The sequence below is a fragment of the Lolium rigidum genome, unplaced genomic scaffold (assembly GCF_022539505.1).
Source record: "Lolium rigidum isolate FL_2022 unplaced genomic scaffold, APGP_CSIRO_Lrig_0.1 contig_55932_1, whole genome shotgun sequence".
Lineage (NCBI taxonomy): Eukaryota > Viridiplantae > Streptophyta > Magnoliopsida > Poales > Poaceae > Lolium > Lolium rigidum.
This window is the reverse complement of record NW_025900964.1, coordinates 96664-115393: the sequence shown is the minus strand read 5'-3', so window position 1 is coordinate 115393 and position 18730 is coordinate 96664. Positions and strand designations below refer to the sequence as shown.

Below are 18730 nucleotides of genomic sequence, written 5' to 3'. Positions count from 1 at the left end.
ATGGGTATATGATACGTCTCCAACGTATCGATAATTTCTTGTGTTCCATGCCACATTATTGATGTTATCTACATGTTTTATGCACACTTTATGTCATATTCGTGCATTTTCTGGAACTAACCTATTAACAAGATGCCGAAGTGCCGAGTTCCGTTTTCTGCTGTTTTTGGTTTCAGAAATCCTAGTAACGAAATATTCTCGGAATCGGACGAAATCAACGCCCAGGTTCCTATTTTACCCGGAAGCATCCAGAACACACGAGAACCGCCAGATAGGCCTGGAATTAAAACTCGAAACTCGCAAGCCAAACGAGTAACTCGTGACTCGACTCGTCTCGGCTCGAACTCGGTGTATAACGAGTCAAGCCGAGTTTCATATTTTGTCGTTAAACGAGTTCAAGCTAAACGAGCCGAGTTCATTGAACTCGCGAGTAGCTCGTTTAGCTCGGTAAAAATGAATTCGGCCCAAGCCCACTAAAATGCGCAAGTATATTTATGGTTTCTCAACTTGGCAATCTTATGCTGATAATATATTGATCTATATTGAGCGTTGTGGTTTATATTTTTGTGGTACCATAGTCCTAATGCTTGTTTTTCATCATTTATGTCCAAATATTTGGGGAAAATGCATTGTACATTTTACACGTTCTATTTGATAATTTTAAACGAGCTACTCATGAGTTACTCGCGAGCTTTGCGAGTCGAGCCAAGTTTCAAATTCGGACTCGATTGTTAAACGAGTCGAGTCGAGCTAACTCGAATGTTGACCGAGCTTTACCGAGTCAAGCCGAGCTGGCTCGGCTCGGCTCGAATTCCAGCCCTACCGCCAGAGAAGAGGGGCAGGGCCACCAGAGCATACCCCGGCGCGGCCAAGGGGGGGGCGCGCCCCCCTAGGGTGTGGGCCCCCCTTCGACCCTCTGGCGCCGCCTCTTCGCCTATATAAAGCCCCTGGATCAGAAAACCCTACCGCGTTCGACGAAAACCACAGAAACCTTCCAGAGCCGCCGCCATCGCGAAGCCAAGATCTGGGGGACAGGAGTCTCTGTTCCGGCACCCTGCCGGAGCGGGGAAGTGCCCCCGGAAGGATTCTCCATCGACACCGCTGCCATCTCCACCGCCATCTTCATCACCGCTGCTGCTCCCATGAGGAGGGAGTAGTTCTCCATCGAGGCTCGGGGCTGTACCGGTAGCTATGTGGTTCATCTCTCTCCTATGTGCTTCAATACAATAATCTCATGAGCTGCCTTACATGATTGAGATTCATATGATGATGCTTGTAATCTAGATGTCATTATGCTAGTCAAGTGAGTTTTACTTATGTGATCTCCGGAGACTCCTCGTCCCACGTGTGTAAAGGTGACGAGTGTGTGCACCGTGTGGGTCTCTTAGGCTAGATTTCACAGAATACTTATTCACCGTTGAATGGCATAGTGAGGTGCTTATTTATATCTCTTTATGATTGCAATGTGTTTGTATCACTACTATCTATGTGCTACTCTAGTGATGTGTTATTAAAGTAGTTCTATTCCTCCCGCACGTGTGTAATGGTGACAGTGTGTGCACCGTGTTAGTACTTGGTTTGTGCTATGATCATGATCTCTTGTAGATTATGGAGTTAACTATTGCTATGATAATATTGATGTGATCTATTCCTCCTACATATGCATGAAGGTGACAGGTGTGCATGCTATGCTAGTACTTGGTTTAGTAGCGTTGATCTATCTTACACTAAAGGTTACTTAAACATGAGCATTATTGTGGAGCTTGTTAACTCCGGCATTGAGGGTTCGTGTAATCCTACGCAATGTGTTCATCATCCAACAAAAGTGTAGAGTATGCATTTATCTATTCTGTTATGTGATCAATGTTGAGAGTGTCCACTAGTGAAAGTGTAATCCCTAGGCCTTGTTCCTAAATACTGCTGAGTTACTACTGCTTGTTTATTGTTTTACTGCGTTACTACTGCTGCAATACCACCACCATCAACTACACGCCAAGCACTTTTCTGGCACCGTTGCTACTGCTCATACTTATTTATACCACCTGTATTTCACTATCTCTTCGCCGAACTAGTGCACCTATTTGGTGTGTTGGGGACACAAGAGACTTCTTGCTTTGTGGTTGCGGGGTTGCATGAGAGGGATATCTTTGACCTCTTCCTCCCTGAGTTCGATAAACCTTGGGTATCCACTTAAGGGAAACTTGCTGCTGTTCTACAAACCTCTGCTCTTGGAGGCCCAACACTGTCTACAGGAAAGGAGGGGGAACGTAGACATCAGTATACTGTCGACAACTCTCCCAAGGACACGGAGAATAACTTGGTATATGTCTTAAGGAAAAACTCATACAAAAGGGCAATACTATTTCCTTACAACTTCGCGTGAGTGTTACTGTCTTCACACATTAAATCTTTTTCGCTTACTCCATGTGTTAAGTGTAATTGATGAGTTATGCATATATATATATATATATATATATATATATATATGTATATATATATATGTGTCCGCAGGTTTCACTATATCCTGCTAGTCATTGAACCCGACACCGGGATAGTAGAAGTCATGGACTCGAAGAGTAAACCCCTTGAGGCGTGGGGGGACATGGCTGATATCCTCCACAAGGCTTGGAAACGGTTCACCAACAAAGGTCCGGGTTTAAAGAATAAAGAACTTCGAATAAAACATGTACCGGTAAGTACTTGCTAGGCCGCGCATCTCTTTGATTCTAGTTTCAATACCATTATTATCATCCTTGATTATATATATATTATTTTGATTGAACTTTGTTCTCGTAAAGTGCTTGAGGCAAGAGGACGGGAATAATTTATGCGGGTTCTACGTTTGCGAATTCATCCGCCGAATACCCACCATGTGAGGGACATTTTGGAACAACTTGATGTAAGTAAACAACATTCATGGCTTTATTTTATCACCTTGTGTTTCATTCACATACACACACATATATATATTGACCACCATACCTTCTTCAAATTATTAGATCCAACGGTTGCGGAACGGTCTTCTAGCAACCGAGCGTGTACGAGCAATTCAAGAAGAGCTGGCGGGATTCTTACTTGAGCAAGTCATAGCTCCAGACGGAGAACACTATGTGGCCGACATGCAAAATCAAAGTTGATGTAGACATATATATATATATGCATGATCGTGTGTCACTTTGATCGATATATATATGTAATATAATGGTTTGCTATATATATATATATATATATATATATATATATATATATATATCGACGCGGATTTTCTACCAAGGGTGATAGCTATGCATAGGTTAGCAGCCGTTGGATAGTGGGGCTCCAACTCTCTCCAGGTGCAGATCAAAAAAAGAGCCTGTCATCTCATGTAACACCGTTACGGAATTTGGTGTGTGAGTTGTCGTTTGAAAAAGATAACCGTGACCGATGCTTGGTTGTCGTTTTGGTATCAAAGTTTGACCGTGAATATGGTTCTCGTTTTGGTAGAAGAAAATTTGAAAAAAATACAACCGTGACCGATGCTTGGTTGTCGTTTTGGTATCAAAGTTTGACCGTGAATATGGTCCTCGTTTTGGTAGAAGAAAGTTTGAAAAAAGAACAACCGTAACCGATGCTTGGTTGTCGTTTTGGTATCAAAGTTTGGTTGTCGTTTTGGTATCAAAGTTTGGTTGTCATTTTGGTATCAAAGTTCGACCGTAAAATGGTTGTCATTTTGGCATAATAGGAAGTCCAAAAAATAAAAACAAAAAGAGTGACCTATGTTTAGTTGTGGTTTTGGTTTCAGATTTTGGACGTGATAAAGTTGTCAATTTTTAAATGGTCGTTTTGGTATCAAAATGGACTGGAATGTGCATCCATGTACTCGTGCGGCATAGCCGTGACCAATATACAAACAAAAAAAACTAAAAGTGCAACCAAGCCATGGTATGGCTGGTTTTGTTCCCTAGGTACATTCACAAAATGCGGACGGCTATAGGCCTAGGAGGTAGACGTTGCACTCAGCACTCATCTGTCTGTTGTTGACGTCATTTATTGATCATAGAGATGACAAACGGCAATGCTGGCACGTATTAATATCACAGATGCCGTGACATAATTGTGGAGCGTTGGCGGCAAAAAGCATGATGAGACGGCAGCGCGGCCGCTCATGCCGTGCAGGTAGTGTATTAGTAAAGGAAAAATAATAAAATTCCCAGAAGACGGTCTCCAAAAGCTTGACTAGATGGAAACGATTTCCCATGTCATGTAAGAAGTGTAAAAAGAAATGGAAAAAATCATCCACCTAGCAGCTGCCTTGTCGCATTGTTTAATTTCTCCGATCCGCAGATGATTTTACATTTTCAAACGATTGATGCACATGTGTGGTTCAGTTGAGAAAATTTCGGATCATGAAATTATTTGAGTTGTAGTATATTTTCCAACGATTGCGATGCACATGCACTGAACATTAATATCAGATCCCATGTTCATAAAATAAAAGGTAAAAATTCATCCACGGAACATCAAGTACAACCTCAAAGCTTATGCCCATCTAAGATCACAAAAAATAGCCACAGGTGGATCCAGTCATCCAGATAAAGAACATTCTTTTGGATCTCTAATACAACATGAACCCAGCAGGAACATTCTTTTGAAATATCAGAAAGAAAAAATTAGATGAGAAGGAAAATCTGCAACATGTGGATCTAGACCACGATCTGGAAAAGGATATAAAGCAAATCCAGTTCAGAAAAAATAAACTCGCTCCTTCTTGCCGACGCTGCTGGTCCAGACGCTGGTGTTCATCACGTAGGCTGCCCGCTCGAGTTTCCCATGAACTCGATGTCAATCTCGTCGTGGGTACTGCTCTCCCCGGACATCAGCTGAGCACATCCAGCGACATTGATTTAGCCAAAAGAAAAGAAAAAATAAGCACAAGATGCATACCCTCTGCACGGATGAAATGGATGGGCCTACGTAGAAGGAGGTGACGGTGCCAGCGGAGCCACCGTCGACGAGCTTCATCCGAACGCTGAACTCGCGGTGTAGTTTGACACGGCGGTCGTGTCGTTGATCTACGGGACGTAGGCGTGAAGGTTGGCAAGCGATTCTTGTCGGAGGTGGGGGAGGCGAGGTCGTGCTCCTCGTACTCGAGGACGCCGGATACGTGGAGTTGTCGAAGGTGCCCGAGCGCGTGGTGGCGCAGGGCCGGGCCAGCATGTAGTACCTTGCACCGGGAAATGATGATTTAGCGGTGAGGAACACGTTGCTGGTATGTCCCGGCGCGATGAAGAGGCTTCGACGGTGAAGGGCTTGACGTAGAGCGCGTCGACGTCGACGACGGTGAGCGTGTGGTTGGCGACGGCGAAGAAGAGCTCGTCGTTGAGCGCGACGTTGATGAGCTGGAGCATGTACGTCTTCCCGGGCTTGACCCTCAGTGTGAACGCCCTCCTTCTTCCCGGCGCAGCCGCCGTAGAGCGGGCTGGGGAGGCCACTGCCGTTGAACATGTGTGTGTATAGGAGGCCGACTTATTTGCCTCTTAAAATTCAAAACCTCGACCAAATGGGAAACAACGGATATTTTCTCTTTGCTAGTTGAACGCTGAGTAATAGAAATCGAACATACCATGGCAAGCTTGTTATTTTGCCACGGACCGTACCGTTGCTCCGTGGTAAATTTGGTTCGGAATGTGTATTAGATATTGTATTCTATGGACAGCGATTCCAGTGCATAGCACCTATGATAAAAAAATCCGCGTCCGTGGGTCATCCCCTTTTAAATCCAAAACTAATAGATGCATGGATATGGCTCTCTCTCTTGCTTCTTTTCTGCCCATAGGTCGAACGCGCTAAAAAAAATGCTGCTTGTTTTACTGTTTGCTGCTTGGTGCTTTGCTGTTGGCTGTGCTGATCCGTGCGATCGGTGTGTGCTGGCTCTGCGCTTGCTTTTCACAGCTGTGCTGGATCTGCTAATCTGGGGCAGGACGAATCAACTTTTTTTAAGGATTACCTGCCGTGTGATCACTTCACGGATCAGCGACGCCGTTAGACACGTGTCGATCATTGCATGCGTGCTCACGTATCCATGTGATCACCGAGCTTCATCCGTTACAAATTGGTTGTTGTTTTGGTACCAAAAGGGAAGTAGAATTGATGTCGGCAGCCTATGCCATTTATGGCATGGTATCACTAAAAAATAGTTTGCAACCATGAAACGATGTGGATGGAAGTGATTTGAATATAACGGAGCAGCATGCCGTGCATGTATAATGGACTAACACCGTGTGCTCTGTTTGTGCTCCCTATAGATAATCTAATGGTTGGATTGATGTGCATAGCTATGCCCCATGGTAGCCCACTATTTCCCATATATATATATATATATATATATATTTGAATTGTCTGCATTAATATTATACCGTGTTTCGAATGGGGCAGAGTCTCTGCCGCGGCAGCGTTTTAGTGCAATTCCCTGCCGCGGCAGACTCTGCCGCGGCAGGGAAGGGCACTAAAATGCTGCCGCGGCATAACCCTTTGCACCGGTTCGTATTACGAACCGGTGCAAAAGCTCCCCCGCCGAGCGCCCCACAGCCGGCCACGTGGTGACCCCTTTAGCACCGGTTCGTAAGCCAACCGGTGCAAAAGGGGGGGGCTTTTGCACCGGATGGTTTGCACCGGTTGGCCATCCGGTGCATATGGCCCTTACAAACCGGTGCAAAAGGCCATATTTCTACTAGTGTACGTAGAAATTGTTTGTGTACACGTAGCTTTACGTGATACTTTTGTGTAGGTACATGTACAATTGTATGTGGTACAATACAATATACTACAATACATCCAGTAAAGTAGCATTGCATCTTCAAGCAAGCCATGCGCGCCACTCATGGAGACCATGGCTTGGCTACCAGATGCAGCGGCGCCTTGAGCCGCACAGAGACCCCAAACTGCTCGCTCATGTCCACCTTGGTCGCTCCGTTTGGCAGCTCCCAGTCGAAATGGTACAACAGGCTCGCTAGCGCCAGCTCCATGGCTGGCGCAGCGAACCCAACCCCAGGGCAACCCCTCCTTCCGGCACCAAACGGCACAAAGCTGAAATCTTGTCCCACCATGTACTCTGTTGGGCCATCCATGGCAACAAACCGGCCTGGGATGAACTCCTCTGCATGCTCCCACGTCGCGGGGTCGCGGCCAATAGCCCACACGTTGATCACCACACGCGTCCTCGCTGGAACGCGGTAGCCTAGCAGCTCCGTCTCCTCAACAGTCTCCCTAGGCAAGAGGAGCGGCAGGGGCGCGTGTAGCCGGAGTGTCTCTTTCAACACATCCTTGAGATAGCGAAGCTGTTCGAGATGGTCCTCGGTGACGTGGCTGGTGCCATTGACGGCTGTGCGGATCTCACCCTGGAGCTTGTGCATTTCGTATGGGTGGTTCATGAGCTCCGCCATAGCCCATTCCAAAGTTGCATACGTCGTGTCGGTGGCAGCCACGAACATATCCTGTGTAATCATGCGCACAAGGTCAGACCACACTTTGTAAGATTCACTATCTCACTTATGCACTTTTTTTAGATGTTCTGTTGTTCCTCGATCGTATATGACAATATCTAGTCACATATGATCACACTTCGTAAAATAGGGCTCATACAATTAGTGCCATGAGATCGACACCTATTAATACGGTTGGGTGAAGAGAACATACGTAGCTAAGACAAGAAACAAATGCATCTCTCTCCTTGTTAACTATGCACAATTTGACAAAATCTAACGCGACATGGCACAAAATAGGAAAAGCACGTGGGTCCTCGTTAGGGTACCCTCGGGCTCTCATTAGTTCAATCAAACAATGAACAAGTTTTTAAAATAAAGACGAGATTCCAAATTTTAGTTCATTTGATTGAACTAAGTAGAGTTGAACGGTACCCTAAAGACGATTCACTTGCATTTCTACGTGCGAGGGCGGATAGTTTAATGGTGTGTACGTGGCTTAGACACTAAACGCATGGAAATGATGCTTTACCAAGTACACAACACTGTAGAAGGTGGCTGTTAGCTCGTGGATACAGTCAGCGCTAGCTGTAGCTCTGACCTGCTACGTACTGCTCAATATGTATTTCTTCCTCTTTTCTAAAATAGAATGCATATAATTTTTGATTAAAGATGAAAAATAAAGTCTAACTAACTATGTAAAAGAAATATAAACATCGACAATAACAAATGCACATAACATGAAAGTATATTTCATGATGATTGCAACAATATTAGTTTGAACTTATAAATGTTGTTACTTTTTCTATGTAGCTGGTAAAACTTTAAAAGGTTTTGACTCTAAATAAAAAACTATATGCTCACAATCAAGAAAAATACCAGCAAAATGGCTTTGATGCGGATCTCGTCAAAGTGGACTCCGCCTGCCTCCCCTCCCGTCTCGTTCACGTCCAACAACACGTCCACGAAGTCCCGCCGATCGTCCTCGCCGTCGCGCACCAGCTGCCGTCCACCGGCGAGACGCTGCTGGCGGTGTCCGTCGATGACCCGCTGGAGCAGCCCGTCCAGCGCCTCGAACGTGCGCGACGCCTTGGCATTCAGCCCTGTCAACGTGTCCAGCCATGCCAGCCACGGCACGAACTCTCCCACCGGCGGCGTCCCCATCAGGTGCGCGAAGTCGTCGAGCACCTTCCTCAGCTTCTCTCCGCCGCCGCCATCGATCCCGCCGTAGTCCTCGTCGCCAAGGGCGGCGCGCTTGATGACGGCGTTGGAGTAGGCGGTAAGCATCTCTGTCAGGTTCATTCCGCCGCCGCCCATCGTCGAGGTGGAGCGCCGGACGAGGTCGAGCAGGGAGGCGACCTCCTCCTCCCGAACGCGGCGGAAGGAGAGGATGCGGCGCGAGCTGAGGAGGTGCACCACGCACACGCGGCGCGCCTGGCGCCAGTACTCGCCGTAGGGCGCCAGCGCCACGTCCTGCCCGTAGAGGAGCTTCTCGGCCATGAAAATCTTGGCACGGCTCGCGAAGGCCAGGTCGCGGCTCTTCATGGCCTCCTGCGCCGCCGCGGCAGAGGATGCCACGACGGTGGGCACGCGGCCGAGGTGTAGTAGCATGACCGGACCGTGAGCCTGGGCCAGCGAGCGGAGCTTCCGGTGCGGCAGGGACCCAAGAAGAAGGAGGTGGCCGAGCATGGGAATTAGGCCCGGCGGCGACGGAGGCAGCAGCTGACCGCCATTGCTGCTGGATGGAGGCGGAAGCTTCTTCTTCTTGGTGGAGAAGAGGATCAGGATGGAGAAGATTGGCACAAGCAGGGTTAGGAGGATGAGGAGGAGGGGCGAGTGCCGGAGAGCAAAGAATGAAGAGACTTCCATGTCTACGTAGCAAGCATATGCAAATACAGATGTACTCTCCTTGTGTTTATGTAGTAGATGCGAGCCTAGTGTTTTGGCTGTGTAGAATTAGCACTATATTTGAATCCGAAATTTTAATTGCAGAGTACACAGCGATAGAGCTCTATAGGAGGATAGCTGAAGTGACACAATTGATAAGAACTAGAGCTCTATAGGAGGATAGCCATCGACTTGCCCCGTGTCGCGTAGGCCGGGCGGCTCGAGTGGAAACACTAAGCCGCCGCCATCTCCCCCCCCCCCCCCTCTCCGGACCTCCTCCTCCATGCCGCCGCTGGCACGCGCGGGCAAAGCCCTTGGTGCTCTAGCCGGCTGCAGGCTCCCTCTCGCGTCACGCTCACAGATGAGGCGCGGGATCGACGACGGTGGTCACTGGCCGGTAGTTGTGGTCGGTGGCGGCCTCCTCTTGCTGGTCGGGGATCGGCGGGGTGTGGTCCTGGGCGGGATCCGGGGCGGCGGCCTCGGCCGGTGGAGCTGCAGCGCGTCGTATTTGGCTGCCCTGACGAGGGTTGCAGCGGCCGAGTGATCTTCGACGATGCGGCTGGCAGTGGGGGTGACCCAGACGGCTGCGGATCCGACGTCTACGGCGGCGCAGCCGTGCCTGGTGGTGGTCGGCCAGTCCTCTGCGCCTCTCCCTCCCGGTGGCTCACGTTGGTCGCCTACTCCGGGGTTGGGGTGGCGGCGGACGACTCGTCGACGGGTTGTGGTCGGTGGCGGCCTGCTCTTCCGCCAATGAGGTCGACCGGCGGGCGGCGGTGTGGGGGCCGGTCAATCTGCCTAGTAAAGGTGGTTGTCATAGGGTCGGTCAATCTGCCGGTCAATCTTCCTAGTAAAGGTGGTTGTCATAGGGAGTTTGCTGGATCGGGTGGTATTCGGTCGCGCGCACTCATGCTTTTATTTTGACCGTTTGTGATGTGAGGGACTTGCTTGGTATTCTGGTTCTCACAGCAGCAGTATGGGGCGACAACACATGTGAAGTTCAGCGTCTTGCTTTTCAGGATGAAAATCCAAGGCCTGTCCTTAATTGGTTCGGCTTGACAATAGCCTTGTTAAAGGCATTGTTTTGAGAGCAGGGACTATCTTCAGGGTGAAAACCTAAAATCTTTTAACTGGGCGACGATGGCACTTGTGCACTGTTGGAGAACCTAGAGTTCATATGTTGTCTTGGTGGTGGATGTATTGCTGCTGCTAGGGCTGAATACCGTAGCGGGGCTTTTTATTTCTTGGTTTTTTTTTTGGATGTGTGCATCCGTACTACCATTAAGGTATTACGTTGTTGCAGAGGTTAAATATAATTGGTATCTCTTGACATTAACATATTCTTTATCGGGAAAAAAGTAATAGCTAGGCTACACACGTAGGGTAGGATCGCGACTTGAGGACAACTCAAGTACCACGCGGTAAATAAAAAAGTGAGACGTCGCTGCTCGGCTACCATATATGGAATTGTTGCAAGAGGTGGTCGGTTTGAAATATACTTTAGGTCGCTGCTGCACCCTACGCCGGCGCTGACATTTAAGGAAATGGCAAATGCTCTAAGCAACCATTTTCAAATAATAGTATAGTTGTGCACCATGCATAATTTCTCGCCGGAGATTGTCAACACAAGATATCAAGATGAATCAACAGAATTCATTGGAATATTTAAAAGTTCACATGATACTATATAACTTTAGAGACTAGCAATGTAATGAACTTTATTTGAAAATTTTGAAACTTGCACTTCTAAGTTTCCAAAAGATATACAAAATTGATATATAAAACTGTCGTCGTGGTGGAACGGCAGATGTCATAGGATGGCTTAAGTTGAGGCCGAATGTGCGCTAGAGGATTCGGGGGAGGATTTGTGTTACAGGAAAGTGGAAAAGAAACCGGACTGTATTGATGAACTTAGCCAAATGGCCAGAGGTTGAAGACAGTACGGTACAATCTCCTTCTAGATTGATCTCTACCTCTTCTTCTCTCTCTGTTATCCGTCCCGCGCAGGGGTGTGCCCCCTCTCCTTATATAGAGGAGATGGTGGCTTACAAGGGAAGAAACCCTAATAAAATCTAGGATGAGCTAAGCTACTTGTTGGGGGGATAACCCCCGGTATGACAAAGGCATGCCAAACCGGATGGTTTGAGCCATCGAGATACCGGTTTAATGTTCTTACCGGAAGCCTGGTAGGAATTTGGGAAAGCAAAGCTAGGCCGGTATCCCCGAGGGGGTATGCCGGAGCCCGGTAAAGAAGATACCGGAAAGGAGAGTCTGTCGGCAGGACTGGTCAAAGATTCTCTCCAGAGCTAGAAGACAAAGATGAGCTAAGCAAAGTAACTTTAGACGAAGGGCTGACGATAAAGAGAAGGGTGACGGTCAAAGAAGCCGGAGGACGTCAGCGTCTCTGATTAAAGAGGGCTCCGGTGTCTTCTATGATTAAAGTAGCTTTGTAAAGTAGTTTGTCTAGTCAAAGATGCCATTAGGGTTTCTTGCCCTGTAAGCCACCTCTCCCCTATATAAGGAGAGGGGGCAGCCCTTCTTACACACACACGCGCATGAACACAGAATAGCTTGTACTGAGAAACTTGTAACCTGTTTGGATCAATAAAGATGATGATCTAGAGCGAGTTCTTCCTTATGTCTTTCTTCTTCAACCTCTAGCCTTGGCTAAGTTCTTGAGGAAACCATCCGGAAGTTCATCCCATCTAATCATAAACCCTCCCCCGAATCCTCTTGCGTCCATTCGGCCCCAACTTAAGCCATCCTATGGCATCTGTCTGTTCACCACGACGACAGTTGGCGCCCACCGTGGGGCATGAAGTGGCGCATGCTGGAATACACATTCGGGCGGGCCTCCTCGAGTTCGCCGGCGAGCGGACAGTGTCTGCGCTCGTCCAGAACTTCTACTCCATCGACTTCATCAACGACAACGCGGGCTGCTTCGCCAACGGCGGCATCTTCCCCAAGAACGGCCGCATCATCGAGTTTGGCAGCCACCGCGTCTACTTCGGCACCGTCCCCGTGCGCCAGCGCCTCTCGCCGGTGCTGGTGGCACCGGACCCGCCAAGATGGCTCTGTGCTGGTCGCGCCGCCGGCAGCGTCGAGGTAATGATGACCGGTGTGGCTGGTGCAGGAAAGGAGGTTGCGGCTGAAGGTGCTGGTCGCGCGGTTTCGACCCGTGCGGCTAAGCCACCGCTGGAGCGCGACGCAGGCGCAGCGGGAGCGTCTTCCGCACCACCGGCAACACCTCTCCAAGCGGCGATGAACGCGCTGGCGACCCCCATCGCGCAGAACATCGACCCGGCAGCGGCTCAGGCGGAGCTGGAGGCGCAGCGCCTGAAGATACTCGAGAGCGGCAAAGACGTCGTCAAGGCGCAGCGCGAGCTGAACCTAACCGTACGTGAGTATAACGCTGCCCATGGCTTTGCTTCTGTTAGCGCTCATGCTGCTAGGATACCGGAAAACCGGCTTAAAGCTCGCAATCTAGATCAGGATTTGCGTAAGGAAATTCTTACCGGCAAGAGTACCTCTGCATCTGTTAGCATTGTAGAGAAGCCTAAGTACAGCAGTCCGGATAAAACCATAAAAGCCGCTAAGGCTGCTGTAGATCTGTGTGACTCGCTTACCGGAGAGGCTCTAGCAAAGCAACAAGAGCGTGTCAGAGAGCTGCTAGATACTGTAGAGCAGCAGAACGCTGAGCAGCTGGCTAAGCTGAACAAGGCTATAGCCTCGAAATCCGCGCGTTCAACAAAGAATGCCGGAAGCAAGTCCCATGGGCAGGCCTCGTCCCCCCATCCGGACAGAAGAAAAGAAAAAGAAGTGAACGCACGGCAGATGACTGTGTATGATCCGGTCCTTGCCGGTAAACAAAAAGCCGGGCAACACGATGCCGGTAGAAAAAGCCAAGGGGCAGAACGAGGCTACGCCAAGGAAGGCTATGCCGGAAACAATCATGCCGGTAGGCATGAAACCGGGCAAAACTATCCGGCAGCAAGGGCAGCGTATGACGATGAAGAGGAGATGCCTCCACCAAGGTACCGGCAGGCAAGGGCCGCGGCACCAGAACGTTACGATGAAGCCGATTCTACAAGACCGGCAGCATACCGGAACCCGTTGGGAGAACGCTTGGGAGAGAGATACTTACCGGAACGGGATGCGAGGCACCGTCTGGATAGAGTGTACTTGTCAGAAATGATCGAGGAGGAAGGTCCTCCGGGTCCAAAGTGCTTTGGCCCAAGAATCATGAGAGAAAAACCACCAGTTCGCAACTTTACGTTGCCCCGTGACACAAAAACATACGATGGCACTACGAAGCCGGAAGATTGGCTCGCGGATTACGTGACCGCGGTATATGTCGCAGGCGGTGGAGGAACCGTAGCAGGAGGAGGAAACCGGCGTTGGGCCGTGAGGATCATACCATCGTTTTTGGTTGGACCGGCAAGAACCTGGCTAAACAACTTGCCGGCAGGAAGCATAAATGGCTGGCTGGATTTTGAGGAGGCTTTTGTGAGCAATTTCAGCAGCACCTATCAAAGGCCAAACAGGCCGCAGCAACTTGCTCTGTGTGTGCAGTGCCCGAACGAAACGGACCGGGATTATCCGGCCCGGTGGAACACCACAAGGAACTCCTGTGAAGGGGTAATCGAGGCACTGGGCCATTGCTTGGTTTAGCGATGGGTGCGAAAGAGGTTCGCCGTTGTGGCAAAAGCTGCGGCGGAACATGCCGACAACGTTGGCGAGAGATGATACGTGTGGCGGATAGCTATGCGTTGGGAGACCCAACGCAGCCGGCAGTGCAACCTGAACCGGAACAGCTACGCCAAGAGCAACACCGGGATAACCGGAATAACAAAAGAAGAGAGGATTTTCCGGATCGAAGGTATGGTCCGCAGCAGGTTGCTGCTGTGCAGGAAGACTCTGAGGCCAGCGGCAGTCAGAGACAAAGAACCGGATCGCAGCCGTGGGCGGGTCCAAAGAAACAATGGGTGGAAAAGAAACCCTGGGTCCAGAAAAGAAACTGGCAAGAACCCGCAAAATACACCATGGAAGCTGCCATGGACCAAACCGTGCTTGGTGGCACACACCGAATCCGGCACACCCGTCAAACCATCTGACGAAGGATTGTACCTGGACCAAGTACTTGATGCAAAAGGGAGCGGTAAAAGATGCACAGCCGCCACAAGACATGCCGCGGCAGCAACAGCTACCGCCGCCACCCCCACTTACCGGGGCAAACGCCTTACCGGTGCCGCCAAACCGGCAGCAGTACCAGCAAGTTAACCGGGTGGAACAAGATGATAACCAACCACCTCCACCGGCACCTTTAGGCCGGAATGTTTACGAAGACCCACATTTGTGCTGTGTTGTCTTTGTCACTGAGCCAACAGACTAGCAAAGCCTGCGCCGTCATTCTATGGAGGTGAACGCAGTGATGCCGGCAGTGCCGAAATACATGCCCTGGTCAGAGCAGGAACTCTCATGGTCATACCGGGATCATCCCAAAATCATGCCGAACCCGGGTGGCTACGCTCTCGTGGTGGACCCAATCATGAAAGGGCCGCAAACTCGAGTGAAGTTCAGCAAGGTGCTGATAGACAATGGCAGCAGCATCAACATCATGTACAAGCACACCATGCATACGCTGGGCATAACAGAAAACATGCTTCAGCCAACGCGCACAACGTTCCACGGGATCGTTCCTGGCTTGTCCTGTGCCCCGATAGGAAAAGTTCGGGTGGACGTGGCATTTGGAGGACGTGACAATTGCCGGGTGGAAAATCTGGAATTTGAGGTGGTGGATCTAGACGAGTCCCTACCATGCATTGCTGGGGAGACCGGCATTGGCAGCTTTCATGGCCACAACTCATACGGCTTACCTCAAGATGAAGATGCCGGCGCCTCGTGGGCCATTGACTGTAGTGGGAAACTATAAGGTCTCACTGGAAACTGCATCTGCCGGATCAAACCTAGCGGAATCGCTGGTGATCGCAGAGGAAAAGAAAAGGATGCAAACAGCTGTTGCGCTGGCTCAGTCCTCACAGTTGAGCTTAGCGGCAATGAGCGGAAACTTGGGCTCACCGGCATTCAAGCCAACAAATGAAACAAAGGACATTGTGCTGGATCCGGCTTACCCAGAGCGCACCGTTCGTATCGGTGCCGGCCTCGATCAAGCATAGGAAAGCGCGCTCGTCGGCTTCCTCCGTGAGAATCGGAATATCTTTGCCCGGTCAATCGAAGATTTGGTAGGTGTTCCGAGGGAGCTGGCTGAGCACTCCTTGAACGTTCGTAAAGATGCCAAGCCGGTGCGACAACCCTTGCGCCGGTTCGCTGAAGATAGAAGAAAGATCATAGGAGAAGAGGTAAACAAACTGCTTGTTGCCAAATTCATTGTGGAGGTCACGCACACAGAGTGGCTGGCCAATCCGGTGATGGTTGAAAAGAAGAAAGATGAGAACCTGGAGGCAAAAGCTCCGAAGGTGTGGCGCATGTGCATCGACTACACCAACCTGAACAAGGCTTGCCCAAGAGATCCTTTCCCTTTGCCACGAATCGATCAAGTGATTGATTCAACCGCTGGGTGTGAGTTGTTGTCCTTCCTGGATGCCTATTCCGGTTTCCACCAGATTCCCTTGAAAAAGGAAGATCAAATAAAAGCTGCGTTCATTACCCCGCACGGGGCTTATTGCTATGTTACTATGCCTTTTGGTTTGCGCAACGCTGGTGCAACGTACCAGCGCTGTATGCAAAAATGCTTGTTTGATCAAATTGGGAAAAATGTGCAAGTCTATGTGGATGACATCGTGATAAAAACTAAGGTAAAGAACACCTTGATCGATGACATCCGGCAAACATTCGATAACCTAAGGCGGTTCCGGATGAAACTCAATCCGGCAAAATGTACCTTTGGTGTCCCTGCCGGCAAGTTGCTCGGTTTCCTGGTGTCAAGCCGGGGCATAGAAGTCAATCCGGTAAAAATCCGGGCAATAGAAAGAATGGCTATCCCTCGAGAGTTAAAAGATGTGCAGAAGTTTACCGGAAGCTTGGCATCGCTAAGCCGATTTGTAAAGAGGCCTGTGTAAAGAAAGAAAAAGGTCAAGGAAAAGAGACCGGAAAGAAAAGAGACCGGAAAGAAAAGAGTCCGGAAGAAAAAGAGACCGGAAGGAAAGATAACGGAAAGAAAATGGGGTCGGAGGAAAAAAGGCTCATATGCAGTAGTCAAAGTGTAAAATAAAAGAACTTACGGTGGGCGAGGGTGTCGGTCTGCAGGATCAACTGATCGCATTCCTTATGCTCCTCCTCCAGCCGCGCGGCCTTCTCCTCGGCACCCTTCCGGGCCTTGGTCATCTCCTCCAGTTCAGCCAGCAGCACCACGTTGGCATTACTGGCGTCCTCCAGAGCCTCCTCCATCTTGGCCGCTGCATCAGCTGCAGCGGCTTCGAGGGCCTTGGCATGGTCAAGCCCCAGTTGGACGAGCTGGGTCTTGAGCTCCCGGTAGCTGGTCTTGAGGGCGTCCAGCTCCTCCTTATGCTGCCGGATGAGCTGGTCCTTCTCCACTGCAACCCGGAAAAGAAGATGTTAACAAGATTATGCTAATAAACATGAGAAGAAAATCAAGTTAACAGGAGAAAGGACAAAAAGTTATACGTTGGGCGGTGGCGAGCTGCTCCTTGAGAGCGTTTATGGAAGCTTCCGGGATCACTGTTAAGCAGAAATTGCGAATGTCAGGAAGGAAAAGATTTCCGGTAAGAAAGATGCCGGTAGAACAAAATTTACCTTGGCACTTGTCGTGTGCCTCAGCGAGCTCCCGATGCTCCCATAAGAGCTCCTCGAAGAGGGCCTTCCGAGCGTCAGCCGTGAGCTGTTCAGGAAAAAGAGGTTAGTAAAGTTTTGCGCTAAGAACAAGGTCCTTAACCCGAAACTCGGGGACTGGCAGTGCCGGTTTTGCGCTAAGTTTGTAAGCTAAGTTTTGCACTAAGAACAAGGTTCTTAACCCGAAACTCGGGGACTGGCAGTGCCGGTTTTGCGCTAAGTTTTTAAGCTAAGTTTTGCGCTAAGAACAAGGTTCTTAACCCGAAACTCGGGGTCGGCAAGTGCCGGTTTTGCGCTAAGTTTTTAAGCTCGGTTTGCGCTAAGAACAAGGTTCTTAACCCGAAACTCGGGGATCGGCAGTGCCGGTTTTGCGCGTTTTAAGATAAGTTTTGCGCTAAGAACAAAGTTCTTAACCCGAAACTCGGGATCGGCAAGTGCCGGTTTTGCGCGCTTCTAAGGTAAATTGTGTGCTAAGAAGAAGGTATCTAACCCGAAACTCGGGGATCGGCCAGTGCCGGTTTCACGCTAAATTTTTAAGTTAAGTTTTGCACTAAGAGCTGCGCTCTCACCACAAAACTCGGGGACTGGGAAGATAGACAAGAGAGAAACCGGCATGAAACCAAAGAAAAGATAAAGCCGGAAACGAAGAAACCGGTAAAGATTGAGACAAGTTAGCAAAACATACCATCAGATTGTTCGTGGAGTCGTACCACGCGCTGTCGAGCTCTTTAACGGCGCTGCGAAGCCGCATAAAGTGCTCCTCGGAAGACCGGTCCCCGACAGGGTCAGGTGCCGGCAGCCTGTCCTTGCCCAGGCCGCGGGTCGCCGGAGTCATGTCCGCGGCGTTCCACTTTTGGGCATAGGGCAGAAGGTGCCCCAGGTCTCGGCCTTGGCGCTTGAACTCCGTGATGCGGCCAAGGAGGCCGGTGGCCTTCGTGGCGGCATCTTTGGCGGACTTGGCGACGTGCAGCACCAAGGGCTGCTGGCCGCCGGAAGGGGCGCTGGAAGCCGTCGCCTTCCCCTTGATGAGCTTGGATGGCTTGGGCGGCGGCGCGGTAGAAGCGCCCCCGGAAGTCTTGGGCGGCGGCGCATTGGGAGCGGCCCCGAGGGGCTTGGCGCGAGGAGCACCTGGCGGGGGCATGAGGATGGTGCGTGGAGAAGGGGGAGCACTAGGAGCGTCACCCGTGTTGGAGCCTTCCGGCGCGGAAGATTCCGGCGCGGAAGATTCCGGCGCGGAAGTTGTCTTTTCAAGGACGGGAGGAGCAGGAGGCTCCGCCCGCCCGGCAGCTTCTTCTTCTCCGGCGCCGATGTTGCTGGCGCCGGTGTCCTGGTGTTCTGGAGGGAAGGAAGGATCCTCCTCCGTGCGGTGATCTGATGATGAAGGGGCCGCACGCCCCGAATTTGTTGTGCCCCCCGAAAGGGAGGCAGAGATGTTGCCGGCACCAGATGGTGCCGGGCTTGAGCGAGGAGGAGGGGTTGAGGTCCTTGCGGATCCCTCAGAGCCCGATGGCCTTGGGCCAAGCTTGAGCGCAGGGCTGAGAAAAAGAAAGAAAAACGGTTGGAAAAGAGAAACCGGA

General features: G+C 50.3%; 1 protein-coding gene across 1 annotated transcript; it reads right to left on the bottom strand.

The window, feature by feature from the left end:
- Positions 1-6857: 6857 nt before the first annotated feature.
- Positions 6858-9329, bottom strand: LOC124681777 (cytochrome P450 71A1-like). The gene is made up of 2 exons (XM_047216600.1): positions 8340-9329; positions 6858-7472 (listed from the first exon to the last, which is right to left on the bottom strand). Exons 1-2 carry the CDS (start codon positions 9327-9329, stop codon positions 6858-6860), a joined length of 1605 nt encoding a protein of 534 aa, XP_047072556.1.
- Between the last annotated feature and the right edge of the window lie 9401 nt (positions 9330-18730).

Bases quoted from the DNA above. Each gene is read 5' to 3' on its own strand.
- LOC124681777 (XM_047216600.1), bottom strand. From the start codon at position 9,329: ATGGAAGTCTCTTCATTCTTTGCTCTCCGGCACTCGCCCCTCCTCCTC. The intron at 7,473-8,339 runs GTATTTTTCTTG...ATGATTACACAG, and splicing joins GCATCAAAGCCATTTTGCTG to GATATGTTCGTGGCTGCCAC.